Source organism: Ceratotherium simum, chromosome 9 (assembly GCF_057802395.1).
Source record: "Ceratotherium simum simum isolate JZ-2026a chromosome 9, ASM5780239v1, whole genome shotgun sequence".
Taxonomy (NCBI): Eukaryota; Metazoa; Chordata; class Mammalia; order Perissodactyla; family Rhinocerotidae; genus Ceratotherium; species Ceratotherium simum.
Window position 1 is genome coordinate 20,379,363 of NC_141908.1, and position 14,899 is coordinate 20,394,261.

The window sequence follows — 14,899 nt, forward strand, 5'->3', positions numbered from 1 at the left end:
AATCAATCTTTCATATGTGTTTGAGGTTACTGGCTTTCCTAGCCCAATTCTTTTTTGTTCATTGTAATTTCATTAGAATAGAAAGTACCCTGCTGTACCTATTCACTTCATTCATTCTTCATTTATTCAACGTTTGCCATGCCCCTGCTGGGTCTAGATATTGGGCTATCTAGCTGGAAATACAAAATGAAGAAAATACGGCCCTGACTTCAAGAAACAAACTTTTGGTTGAACACTGCAGAAGCCACAGGGATGTTGTTGAAGTTTTTGAGAATGCATTTCTTTAACAACCTAGTATCCCAAGTGAATAAATGAATTCATACCAAGAATAAAGTACAGACGTGACATTATTAATCACTGATCTCAGCCATCCTCTTAGCTATCCCTAATCGGCCACTGCTAACATTCAGTGGACACTTTGGTGGTCACTGTTGGCTCATTTGCCTTCTTCTGAAGCCTATTGGTCTCCATGCAGTGTGGAGCTACTTCAGGCAGGATTAGCCAAGGACACTGTGCAAACCAAGAAATGATTTTTCATTCTCACATTTCACCAATGGACCTTTTCCCTCCTTCACACCACAGTTTTCTGCCCTCATAACTGAGAGTGAAAGGTTTAGGCAGACTTTCCAGAGTAGAATGGTTTCAAAGAATATATTATATAGTAAATAGTTTTAATGAACTGAGGGTAGTGGTAATATCATTTCACAGAAGAGATCCATCCTATTGCTATTTAATTAAAATCTTTCTGCTGATGGAAAGTTCTCTCTCTGGTGTTTTCTTTAATGCATTCATGATGCATCTGTCTGGGCTCCCTTGCTGGAGATATCTTTCATTATAATCCACTTATCTAAGTTTGTAATTAAACTTCTAAATGTAGAATTTCTTGTGGCGAATTGTCAGGGTACCCAATGAACTTGTCTTCTTTCTCTGAGAGAATGACTCTTTGAAAATTTTGGTTTTGTGTTTTGGTCATTTGATCATTTTAAAAGTGTGTGTGCGTACACGCATGTACCCACACACATTAATAGTGTAACATAGTACATGAAGATGAAGAGTGATTTTTTATTTAGTATCATCAATTTCTGCCTGTTTCTGTGAAATTGGAGGTAGATAATATTGATTAAATGATTGTAAATGAAGGTAGGAAAATGGTAAATGAAATATTTCAAGATAACTGCCTTCAGGCTTTGTTGATCTATTTAAAATATCTAGAGATATTAAAAAAAAAAACCCTTGCAGATGCTAGTAGAAGGAAAATAATCTGTTCTCCATTGGTCAAGCATGTTCTTGCAACTTTCCTTGTGGTTTATGTAATAAGAAAAAATCTAAAAACATTTTTTGCATTTCAACTTTATCTGGAATGTTCTCTTTCAGATATTACTCCATTCTTTTGGGAAGAATGAGATGACACAGGATGAGAGCAAATTCTATCAAATCTTCTGAAACTAATGAGCAACTTCTTAATGGTCAATGCCCAACCACAATAAATGAAAACTTATAAAGCATAATGGAAGAGATTGCTAGAAAATTTTATGGGCTTATAAACGTTATTATTTTATGTCAACTGTGGACACATTTTTCAATAAGTTCCTTTGCAACAGTAGATGCATAATTAATCAAGAGAGCACAAAGCTATATTTACAGTTTAACTAGATAATTCTCCTGACATTAAATATTTAGAATCTTACATTGCAGAAAATATTGAAGAGTAATTAAGTATTTTTTAATTTTAAAGGTCAATAACATTTGAGAACAGGATTTCATCTTGTTCACACATTCTAGCTATACTGAATTCTTGTAAAGTTCTTCAGAGTGACTGTTAACTATAAGCCCACAAAAAAATCACTCTCTCTCTCCACTGGTATATATATATAATCTATAATCTATAATATATAAATATATAAATATAAATATATGGATATTTATTTATTTAAAAAATTTGGTAGAAAGAGATTATCAGATTATTTCCTGTACCTTTAAGCAGAATGGACTATAGACTAATACCATTGGTGCCTATTTTACTTCTTAAAATATCTACAGAAGTTATTGTACTAACTTTATTACTCTTTCTGGAGTGTAATACTTTTGAATTAAATGCATTTTCTTTTATAATTAACCTGAGCTCTTCCAAACAGACTATATGGATTTTATTTTTTCTTTAGTGACTGTTGTGTTTTTTCATATGATCTCCATTAAATGGTTTAACTTTCATTTTTTCCTACTTTATATAAAGAAGAGTCCTCCACTTGAGGATTTGAAAAGTATAGACAATATAGAACTTTTTCTACTCTTCTGATCTTTTGGGGGCGGTAGAGTGGGCTGTTTGTAATTTATTTATAAGGTGGGAGGAATTATTTTCAGCTATTTACCATGGCCCAAATGATTCTCAGGGTTTCACAACTCATGAATTAACTTTACTGAGCACAGAGAGAGAATTCAGAAACTCAAACTAAAAGAAATTCACAACGTTGTAAAGTTTACTATGGGCCTGTGCAAAATCTAACTTAAATGCTATCTAAGAGATAAGCTGTTGCTGTTCTCAATTTAAATAATTTCCTTTTGTCTGTAAACTAATTACATTATAGTAGGTATTAAAGTTAAAATGAGAAATACACATTTTAATCAATGATTTTCTTTTTCACCTTAAATGCAAGGATTAGGATCCTGACAGCATCTTTTATTGAAGCAGAACAGCATTCAGTAGTGATAGTAGTTGTTGAATAATAATGCAAGGAAGGTCCTAAGATGAAAAGTAGGAAGTTACACATTTTAGAAACCATTCCTTTCAGATAAATTTTGTTTTCCTTGATTCTGTAATTTTATTCCTTTCCCATAAGAGGTGTAAACTTTATGTTTAGGAGCCATTTTGTGCTTTAAAAAAAGTAAATGATAATTTGTTCATCTAAAAAATAGAAATATGATTCTTTTTAAAATGGAATCAGCACTTTTAGTTCTATCTTAAATTGTAGCAGATAGTTCTGTATATTGATAAGACCCCATTACCTCTGTGTTTGGACTAGTATGTCCAGTATGTTCCAAATGTTGGGATTTTAGAAATGATTTTTAATATGTTTTGAAGTATTTAATTTTTCAACTAGATGGGCTTTTCTATCCATCTGTCTCTCATCGTATGCTAAAGCCTCTTTTTCAAAATCATGGTCCATAGTGGCAGCCACTATGGAAAACAGTATGGAGCTTCCTCAAAAAATTAAAAGTAGAACTACCATACAATCCAGCAATTCCACTTCTGGGTATTTATCTGAAAAAAACAAAAATAATTCAAAGACGTGTATGCACCCCTGTTGATCGAAGAGGTGTTATGCTCTCTGTAGTATTATTTACAGTAACCAAGATATGGAAGAAACCTAAGTGTGCATCGATAGATGAAGGGATAAAGAAAATATTGTATATATATACAATGGAATATTATTCAGCCATAAAAAAGAAGGAAATCTTGCCATTTGTGACAACATGAAGGGACCTTGAGGGCATTATGCTAAGTGAAATAAGTCAGACAGAGAAAGACAAATACTGATGATCTCACTTATATGTGGAATGTAAAAAACAAAACAAATGAACAAACAAAACAAAACAGAAACAGACTCATAGACACAGGAAACAAACTGGTGGTTATCATGGGGGGAGGAGTTCGGGGGATGGGTGAAATAGGTGAAAGAGATTAAGAAGTATGCACTTCCAGTTATATATATAAGTCATGGGGATATAATGTATAGTATAGGGAATATAGTCAATGATATTGTAATAACTTTGTATGATGACAGATGGTAACTACTTATCGTGGTGATCATTTCATAATGTATATAAATATAGAATCACTATGATGTACACCTGAAGTTAATAGAATATGTATGTCAGTTATACTTCAAAAGAAAAAAAAACCCTCTTGTGAGAGATGCCCTCACTATGCCCAGAGGAAAGGAGCATCCTTATTTCCGGAGATGAGACAGAGGGACTCCGAGAATCAGAACAAATAGGCCTTGCTAAGTTTCTCCCAATTTACTACACTTACCTCACACTCTTTGACCTACCATATTTCTACATGACTGCCCACTCTTCATCAAACTTAGCATAAAAATACTCAAGTTTAACTATTTCTTTGGGTCTTCATTTCCTTATTGAGTCTCCCATGTCATGTGAAACTTATATTAAATAAATTTGTATGCTTTTCTCCTGTTAAAAAAAAAAATTATGGTCCAAGGTCAAGAAAACTTAAATAGAAAAAAATTTACAAATGTCAACTCAATGATCCATTCATTTGTTTAGCAAATATTTGTAGAACATCTACTGTTTTCCAGTCACTGGACATATAACAGTGAACAAGGTAAAGTATTTAGGTGATACTAGAGAAGATGAAAATAAATAAATAAACCCCCATGTGCACTAGATTGTCAGGTATTGATCTTTTCCATGTGTTACAAACAAACAAACAAATGAAAAGGGAATAGAGTGATTGCAACTGTGTTGAACAGATAGTGGTCTTGGAAAGGCCTTTGAGAATAATGAAGTGAGGAAGCAAGCCATGTGGGTACCTAAGGATTAGTTGTGGAAGGGCCTTGAGAAGGTGTATCCTTGAACAAGAAAGAAGCTTGAACAAGTGTCTGGGCTAAAGGAATGAATGGAGAGTGGTGAGAAGGAGAGGAAGCAGAAGTCCACCCAGCAGGGTCTTAAGATTTTATTCTGTAATGGGAAGCCATGAGAGGCCTTTAAGGAGGGAAGCATATTTTTCTTTCCTAAGATTGTCCTGGATTTTTTGTGGAGAATGTGTAGAAAACAACCAAGAGTAAAAGCAGGAAAACCAGTTAGGAGACTGTTATAGTGGCTTAGGTGAAAAATGATGGTGGCTTGTACTAGGAAGGTAGTGACAAAGGATAGATTGTGAAGATGTTGCCAACTAGATTTGCTGATGGATTGATTTTCAGCTGTGAGAAGAAGGATTTCAGGATGATTCTTGGGCTTCTGGTCTGGGGCAGTGTGATGCTGTTATTGAGACGGGGACTGAGGAGAGAACTGGGCTATACAGGGGAATCATGAGTTCCGTTATGTATGTTACACATGACTTGCCTATCAGACATCTAAGTGGAGATGTTCAGTGGTAAGTTGGAAGAAGTCAGGGCTGGAGATATGGGAATGGATGGGGAGAAATGGGAATCATGAAACATGGTAATTGAATCTGGGGGACTAGACAGTTTCACTGGGGGAGTGAATAAAGCTAGAGAAGAAAAGGAGTCTGAGGACAGAGTTGGAGATATATCAATTTAGAGGTCAAAATGAGAGGAAATACTAGAAAATGTGGCTGAGAAGAAGTAGCCAGTGAGAAGTTCAAAAATGAGGAGATATGGTATCTCTGTCTCAAGTGAAAAAAGTGATTAAGCAGGGGGGAGTGGTGGAAGATTTGACCAACAACCAGGAATGTGAGGGGCTATTGAGGACGTGATTCTATGAGGTAATAAGATGATTTTCCATGGGGTGATGACAAAGTAGTTCTAAAAGTACAAGAATGTGTCCATAATACCTTCAGAATCATGGAGGGCTTGGCAACTGCGTAGAAGGTAGCTACATAAATATGTTCTTATTTTAGATTATGTCTGTATGAATGGATTGTTCTCATTGGGGAATCTGAGGCAGCTTACCAGACTAATTACTACCTTTCTTCTTTATTTATAGTTCATCGTACATAAAGTACCCCGTTATTCACTACAATACACTTATGAAAAATGACAACAGATATAGCTATTTTTCTTTGAATAGTGCATGTATTACCTGAAGAAGCCAGTATGAGGAATAAACCAACCTCATCTGCTTAGAAATAGGCACATCCATGTTCAGGTTTATAGAAAGTTTCACTGTGTTGCTTGAATCATGTGAGAAGTTGTCTTTCAATCTGTAGAAGTCAGTAGAAAGAGGCACACTCATGTATATATATATATGTGTGTGTGTGTAGGTATGTCTATAAATAGACCACTGCCTCTAGAGTCATGTACATTGTAGGAGTTAGAGTTGCTTTCAGCTCTTGTAACCGAAAACACACAGAAAAGTGGCTTAAAGCAAAGGGGTCTATTTTTCTCACAAAGCAGAAAGTCCAGAAGTTGACCATCTAGGATAGTTGCTGCAACTCCATGATGGCATCTGAGTCTCAGGCTTCTTCTGCATCTCCACTCCATCATTCTTAGTGTGTGGCCTTTATCCCTCTGGTCTCAAGATGGCTCTGGCACCTCCAGGCATTGTATCTGTGTTCCCAGGCAGGAATAATAAGAAAGGGGCCAATGGCAAAGGACCACACTCACACATTTTCTTCTTTGGGGTTTTATATTTTTCTTGGAGAAAAGAAGTCCCCCCTCCTCCTGATACTTGTGCCTGCAAATCATTGGCCAGATCTGTGTCATGTGGCCAAGTCTGGGAATGTGATTTTTTTTTTTTTTTTTAAACAGGGCAGGTGGACATTCTTAAAAAGTTGTAGTTCTGGAAGAAAGAGAGACCATAGCAATGTCTGCCAGAGCTACCGAGTTGTAGGTTTGAAGGTTTTGGCAAACCTGTTTCAAGTCCTCTTTCTATCTATTATGTCCTGTGGCAAGATTTTGCTCAGAGATATGTAAAATATTTGTGTGGACTTTGTGCAAAATTTTCTGTGGTTTCATTATGTGATGCAAACTTATTGCAATTATTAATATAGTAAACCAAAAACCATGTGATGGTGTATTTTTATGGTATACTTGCAGGCACCCCATGCTTATATTTGACATAATTTAGGATTCTGCAGAGTGAGGTGCACGGAGGAAGAGGCTGGCGGTTAAAAGCCTTGAGGAAGTTACTAAACATCATGCCATTGCGAGGCCAGAGGTTACTCTCTCATAAAATAGAGATGATAATACCTGTTTTCTCCTTCATAGGGTCAGTGTGAATCTTTAATGGTACAGAGTGCTTTTAGCTCTTCAGAACTATGACACACGTGACAAAACTGGGAGGTTGAAAAATCATCTCTCATCCCGTTGCTGTAGGGCAGAATTGCATTCAAACCATTCCTTAAATATTGCTGGAGTAAGGATTTTTCTGAGTTTTGAGAGAATAATGACAGTAGTAACAATGGTAACCCTTTTTGAGCGCTCACTCTCTGACCGGGGCTCGTATAATACTTTCCATCCATTATTTCATTCCATCCTAACTCCCTAAGGGTTATGGGGTGACGTCCTCCTCGTTTGTAGAAGAGGACCCTGAGACTCTGAGACCAGGTGACCTGCCTTAATCACCATGTGTGATGCAATAAACAGATTGGGGCTATGGTGTCAGGCCTGTTTTGTAATCCAGTTTGACGTTATCTGGCTGAGGAGACCTTGGAATAATTATTTAACATCCTTAATGGTCAGTCTCTTTTACATCTGAAAAATAGGAATAATTGCTCATACTATTATGTGATTCACATATAATATGTGAATTACCTTGCACATGTGATATGTGAAATGATACGTGAATTGCATTGCACAAGCTGCTGAGAGGTCCAACATAGAGTTATAAAGGATCTACATTTTCAGGGATATGAAAAATCGCTTGTGTTGATATTGGGTTACAATGCTAGTCTCTCCTTTCAGAGGAAGGCCATTGAGATCACTTGCAAACAACTTACTACCTCTGTGACCTTGGGCTTGTCACTTAACTCTCTAGGCCTCAGTTTCCTCATCTCTAAAATGGGGGATAATATATCATAGGGCTGAGGTGAGAGTTAATGAAGTACTGAGGTCAGTATTTTGCATATTGACGACTATGAAAGATAAAATGGAATGCACAATATTGCAATCAGAAATTAGGCAGGTAGCTGAGAAAAAGCAAATGCTTTTGTGCTTTCTCCAGCAGTATTTAGTTAACAATCACATGCAATAGGCAACTGGTTGGAGTCGCCATCCTGGCAGTTCAGTAGGTCCTGACAGTGGATATCCTCTCCTCCGGCCCCTGTTCCTCGGCCATCTTACTGAGCCATCTTCTCTGCACACTTGCCATGAGATGGCACTATGGGGATATGCACAGTCAAGTTTGCTTTTCTCCCACTCATTGCTATTCCTTCAGGCTGAAAGCAAATTGGAACGGTTTTTATTTTATTTTTTTAAGTTTTGTGCCTTTTACATATTCAAGGACTTCAGCGATAAGAATACATATAAGGGAAAATGAAATGCATATGAAGTGTAAGGCACATTTTTCATAGTTCGAATGGCCTTTAAATGATTAGAAAACTGAGGCTAAAAGGAGAAACTGTGTTTTTTATTTCTCTTAATATTCATCAATTTAGAGCTAGCCTGGAAAATACATTTTGGATGCTAAGGTATATAGTAAATAAGTTGATTTGGAATCTCAGTGACCTTCCTGATATGAATTATTCATATCGTCGTGGGTAGTACATGTTTCCTGCATAATATATATATATATATATATGTTCTTTATCATAGTTACAACATTTTTCTATTTGTGTTATACAAACAGAGGAGTGGAATCTCTAATTGTTTCCTCTTTCCTCAAATTTTGTTTATAGTGAACTCTTGTGTGGCTTCTCAAGTAACAGACACAAGAATGACTCCCATTGTCTTCCAAGGAATAATTGAGTGAGTTTCAGGCATTTGGAGGAAGGAGAGGCAACACAGTATAGTGGAGTAAGACAGACCTATGTTCAAATTCCATCCTGTACTTTCCATCACTCAGCAGAGATTCTCATTTTACTTATGTATGTAAAGCATACAGCATGGCAAATGGCAGAAGCTTCATCAAATCTAGTTTCCCATCGTCTGTCCTCAAGATTCTTGGGAAAAGGGAGGTAATAAGGTGAGAGTTATAGGTAATACAGGTACTAAAAATGTGTGTGTGTTTTTAGGAGTAAGATTACTGTGGCATCCTAAATGGAGAAGCTTTTGTTCATTCTCTAGGATCTGTACTTCAGATTTTTTTTTTGTCAAGATCAGACTTAGGTTTCCTACTGGTGCTCTTCTTGTTAGTCAGCGATAGCTGGGAAAGATGGTGACTGCAGGCATCCATTAGGCTCCCCAAGCCACTCTTCCCAGGGGTCTTCCACTGAGTGTGGGTCCTGGCTTAGGAGAACTCAAAAAGAACCTTGGGCCGGCCCCGTGGCTTAGGGGTTAAGTGCTCGCGCTCTGCTACTGGTGGCCCGGGTTCGGATCCCAGGCATGCACCGACGCACCGCTTCTCCGGCCATGCTGAGGCAGCATCCCACATACAGCAACTAGAAGGATGTGTAACTATGACATACAACTATGTACTGGGGCTTTGGGGAAAAAAAGGAGGAGGATTGGCAATAGATGTTAGCTCAGAGCTGGTCTTCCTCAGCAAAAAGAGGAGGATTAGCATGGATGTTAGCTCAGGGCTGATCTTCCTCACAAAAAAAAAAAAAAAAAAAGAACCTTAAGGAGCTTGAGTCCCTTTGCAGAGTCAGTACACGGCTCTGGACTGGTGAGGAAGCCTAAGAGGAGACCATGGCTCAGAGCCGCCTGTGTTCAGGTAATTTTAATGGGTATTATTAGTGTTTTTTTGCAATTAAAATCCAAAGATTGATGCAGAATTGAAATATTTCTATATGAACTCTTGACTAATCATTCCAGTCTCACTGGAACTCTTAATTCTTTTAAATCTCTTTTTGGTTCCCACCTGTAGCCATTTAGAGTGTAGCAAATATGCTTTTGGTCCTCCTTCTCTTTAGTTTACATTTTAATGGCTTGAATGTGTTTTTAGATATCCTGGATGTATGTCTCCCACTAATGAGAATGGACAAAGTCGTCTATATCCTGGTGATTTCCTTTTATAGAAGGAGTGGCCTCAGTAGAGAGCTGGTCCTGCTAGCTAATTAGTTTATTGTTAATAATAATAATAATAACAACAACAACAACAACTTAGGATCAACTATCCTAAAACACAAATCATTATTTTTATCAACAATTCTCTAACATTGCAATGACTTAAATCACATTGTACAGAAGACCAGTTCAAGGCTTTCCTGGGAGTATATTTTTCAATTAATTTGCTTTGTAGGATTCACTAGAAAGTTATATTTATGTTTTATGGGGGCAATGTTTAGATTGTTTTCAGCTGTCTCAATGAAATTATTGGCAATCGTGTCTTCTGAAAAATGTTCAGACTAAAGTCTTTGTATCAAATCTATATTATGAAGGATTAATCACCCATTTGTCGTGTGTGTGTGCGCGCCTGGAGAAATTTCTCTGTTGGTTTCTGAGGAAAATAATGGCCTGAATTCAGTCCACCTTTCAGCAGAAGTGGAGTGACTACCCATTGAGACAAAAGACTTAGGCAGACTTTAAAATATCATGATACAATTTCCAAACCATTTGTTGCTGTACAGCTTTTTAAAGAATGTGGGTTTGGGTCTGGAAAACATCTCATAGCCAGAACAATTCAGGTTGCATAACAATATACTAACTTAAAAATACTTTTACTTGAGGAGGGGCTACCTTTTTTTGATTCATATGAGCTAGCAATGACCTTAGAATAAACTATAATTTAATATCCATGTTGCCCAACCTTTAGCAAAAGCACAGTCATGGTAAATCATACTCTGAGATGTTTGCTACAAGGAAATGTGGCCAGTTCAGTTTTCTAGGCCATAGGTTTTTGTATTGTGCCCAGTAATGCCTCAAGGATGCCATGAAATAGTCTAACAGGCTACTCTTGGGGACAAACAGTCAAGCAGGAGAGCCCTATTTTAGTTCAGCTGGAGCATTCTACTTTTACACTTCTCAATATTGGTATGAAATACAGAAATTTGAAGAAAAGCTTTTGGTTGTTTGTCCATGTATTCTCTTCATCTCTGGATCCAGGCAGGCCGTCAGAGAGCTGTGTACTTGAACTTCATTGCTTGACTCCTTGTGGAATCATTTTTAATGATTTGTACTTTGCCGCTATACCTTGGAGTGTTCTAGGAGGGCCACGAGTCTCCACTGTACACAGCTTGCCGATGTCGGTTTTATTTGATGAAATGATGTGTTCAGCACATTGCTCAGCACATCATCTGTATTTATGAGAACTCTCGGGGTAAATTGCATCAGTGCTTGGAAGCAGGGCAATGGCTTCCCTTAAAACAATATAAAAAAAAAGATATTATATAACTTTCTCCAACATACATGAGGGCTATAGTAGCGACCTCTTTTTTTTGGTCACTAGGAAGCTCACAGTCAGATTTGCTCCCCACTCTTAGCAATTTTGTGGGTAAATATTTAGGGGCAATAACTTCTACTCTTGATATCATTTTACTGTTTAATCCTTTTGTCCCTTCTACATTTGTCTCTTAATATATTTTCCTAATAAATGTATTGTAGCAAGTTATCTTAGCTCTCCTTTACTCCAGGTAGAATTTTCATGTTATCTTTTGGGAAACTACCTGGACATCCTGTAGGCACATCAGACTTGATGTTCTCTAAAGGAAATTCTTTTTGTCTTCCTTTTCAAACCTGTCCCTCTTCTCATTTCTCCTCTTTGGTAAAGGGCTCCCATCAGTTCAGTCATCTGTTTGCAGTCTTGCTGTCTTTTTTATCTTCTCTCTCATACATCCTATCTAATGTTAACCAAATCCTTTAAATCCAGCCTCTGCATTACCTTTCAAATCTCACCTGATCATTGATTCATTTATCAATACTTGCCTGGACTATTTCACCAGTTTCCTAACTGGCCTCAATTTCTCTGGCATCATCCACCAGTAATCCTTATGCATACTGTTGTCAGTTATTTAAAAGTCATTTGCTCACCTATGATTCCTATTGTTATTATTTACAGAATGAAGCCAAAGTCTCTCATATGACCTTCAAGGCTCTTTATAATTTGCTCCCCAACCTATGTTCTAAATCTCATCTCCATCCCTTCCTTCCTTCCCTTTGTGTCCTTCACAGCAGCCATGGGTCCACTCACCAGACCACAAACACAAAATGCGTTTCAGCATCTAGTTCCCTCAGCCTGAAATGCCCTGCCTGGCTCTTTCAAGCCCTTGCTTCCCTAAGGCTCTTCTCAAATATTACTTTGTATGAGATTTCCTTCTCTTTTTTCTCACCACAGAAGAACTAGTTCTCACTTTCAAAATACTACCGTCTTTCCATCTCTCTGTCATAAAACTACCCTTAGAGCATTCCTCGCCCTATTTTGGGCTTTTCTGTCCATGCATATCTTTCTCCCAAATCATGAACTCCTCAAGGAGTTTGGCTGAGTAGAAGGAGGGACTATACCAAGTATCTGCCAATCCTGCTCTTAAAAACAAAAGTTAACTGATTGGGGGATTGTGGAGTACTTAGAATTGATAATACCTTCAATGGGTAAGGATTGAAAACGTGGCTAATTAACTGCTGACCTTAAAATGTTAATATTATATGTACTCTCTTTATGGTAATGGAATATTTGTAATGCCACCATGATAAAGGTTCTAGCAGTCAAAGTGAGTTTTCGTAATTTCTGTACAGAAGAAACTTATTTGATTTTCTTTTTTCTTTTAGGAATAGGCAAGTCAAGAGACTGAAAATCTGAAGAATGTTTTCAAAGGGTAATCTAGCTGTCACTCGCTGGGTATGGAGGAGCATGAAGAAGCTATTTCCATTACTTTCTCTCTTGCTGTCCCATGCAGCTCATTTAGAAGGCAAAAAGGATAATCAGTTCATCTGGAAACCAGGTAGGAATGTCCTGGCTGTTCCTTTGTCTCATTTTCATTAATGAGAAGAATATTCTTTCCATTCTTTTTCTTCGTATTTGTGGAGTAGTGGGAAATATTCAGAGAGGAAAAATAGACTCTTCTTCTTTATAATAAAACTTACATTTGATTTTTATCCTGCATAATTGTCGTCTCCATCCGTGATGCTTGTCATCCTTCTGAATTTTCATGTTGTTGTCAATTAAAGTTATGATTTCCATAGTTACATCTGCTTCTCCTTTGTCAAATGTGTCACCACTGTACAGCACGTTTGTAGCAAAAATGACACCTGAATTTAGCTAATATCCAGCTAAAAATGCTTTGGACCAGTTCTGTATGTCTCTGTCTTTTGGAGTATGAACTAGTTAGCTATTTGTTATTGAATGTTTTTAGCATGGATCTTGTATGTCTAATTTTGGGAGCATGAAAAATTATCCTAACAACTCGGCTCATTAGTTGTGACTATAAAGTTGCCTTAATGTGTTTTGAGATCCTTAGCTACCTTGTAAATAAGTATATGAGTAAGTTGAATTGAGATTTCAAGGCTGGTGTATAACTTATGTTCTTCTCTAAACATTTCCTTAATTTGGCTGTGGAAAAGATCTGTTAAATTTAATTTCAAAGGCTAATACTTTATTAACTGAAATTATGAACCCCAAACATCTTGGCTCTTTGTATCACTGATGTTTTTCTTTGCTCTAGATTTTAATTTTCTTAAAGTTTCACAATCAGATCATTTAAAATATTTATTAGTGTTTCAAGAGTCCATTCTTGCAAATACAGAAAACTTAAACACTTAGTATCTTGGAATTGGAAAATGTGATGCTGTAGAAGATCTATGGTCCTTGAAGAGTTTTCATTTTAGTCTCATCATCTGTAAATTAAATAGACTGCAAACGTATTGTGTCATCATGGAAATATATATAAAAGTGATATTTGTTATATTTACATGACATTGCAAAAATGAAAGTGATTTATGCTTTAAAAAATATTAAGTAAAAAACCCAGCACCATTAGAGATGCAGTCTGGAGGAAATTTAATTGCATTAAAGCCCCAATAAATTAATTTAATTGTGGGTTCTAATACCACATTAGTGATTTGCATTTTTTACCTCACAGTAGTTTTAGGGAGCTTTGAAAATAGTTCTAAAATTTAATATTGCATTTCTGTGAATTGCGCTATTTTGTTTCAATCACAAAAGGCTAAACATTTTTTCAAATCTAAATAAGCACATTTATATGATTGTACGCCTGTCTAAAGTTCTCAAAAAAGTGCAATTAAAATGGAAAGTAGCAAATCTGAAACACGAATGAGATTTTTGTTAAAATGAGCAAATTTTTAAAATGTCTGCTTTTTTAAAAGCAGGTCATTGGAACAAGATGGCACAGACCTACTCCACAGTGGATGAATACTTTGATAACTGTCTAACTTAAGTTTCAGAGTGAAAATTCTTCTTATCAGACACTTTGCATTGTTCAAAATGAGCATCTATGTCATCATTCTCATTTTCCCTGGTTTTCATTACTTCTTCCCTCCTTAATGTGCCCTAGAAAGGGTAATATTATATATTTTTCCCATTTGGTTTCACTTCTAAGTTACAAATTTATTTACTTGTATATGACAAGACATTTTAGAAGCAGAAAAAATTTAAAAGATACAAAATTAAAAGCAAAAGTCTAGCCCATGTAATCCGTTCTCCAATCTCTAATGTAATCTTCAGAAATTGTCCTTACACATGTATGTGCACTCTATGCATACTTGTGTATATAAATCACACAAACACACACACACACACAAAATATTACTATTATTAATAATTAGGGTTCTGCCAAAAAAATAAATGGTATACACAGGGGACGTAATTGAGAAGAGTTTAATAAAAGAACTATTTACAAAAGTGGGAAAGTGTGAACAAGGTTTAAGAACAGCTACAAGGAATTGTGGAGTCTCCCGAGCTAGTATCACGCTTTATGACTTCTGGGTCTGCAGGGGCAAATAAAGGAAGTGGTTTCTGGAATCTGGAGAGAAAACTTTATGGAGAGGATGTCTGACAGATGCTGTGGCCTTGAGAGGGATGTAACCAACCAGCAGTGAAAAGGAGGAAGGAGGCCAGGAGACTGAACAGCCTTTGTCCCCACATCCCTGCCAGGGCTCCCATTGTCTGAATCCAATCAGAAGCCACAAGGCAAGGGAGCTCATTGATG

At 36.6% G+C, this 14,899-nt stretch overlaps 1 protein-coding gene across 1 annotated transcript in view; it reads left to right on the forward strand.

Annotated features, from left to right (window-relative positions):
• The window catches only part of THSD7B (thrombospondin type 1 domain containing 7B), an 808,984-nt gene that overhangs the window by 99,223 nt on the left and 694,862 nt on the right, over positions 1-14,899 (forward strand). The window contains exon 2 of the mRNA XM_087435109.1: positions 12,504-12,676. Within this exon, the coding sequence (XP_087291235.1) occupies positions 12,538-12,676 (139 nt within the window). The 5' untranslated portion in view covers positions 12,504-12,537. The remainder of the gene's footprint in view (positions 1-12,503; positions 12,677-14,899) is intronic.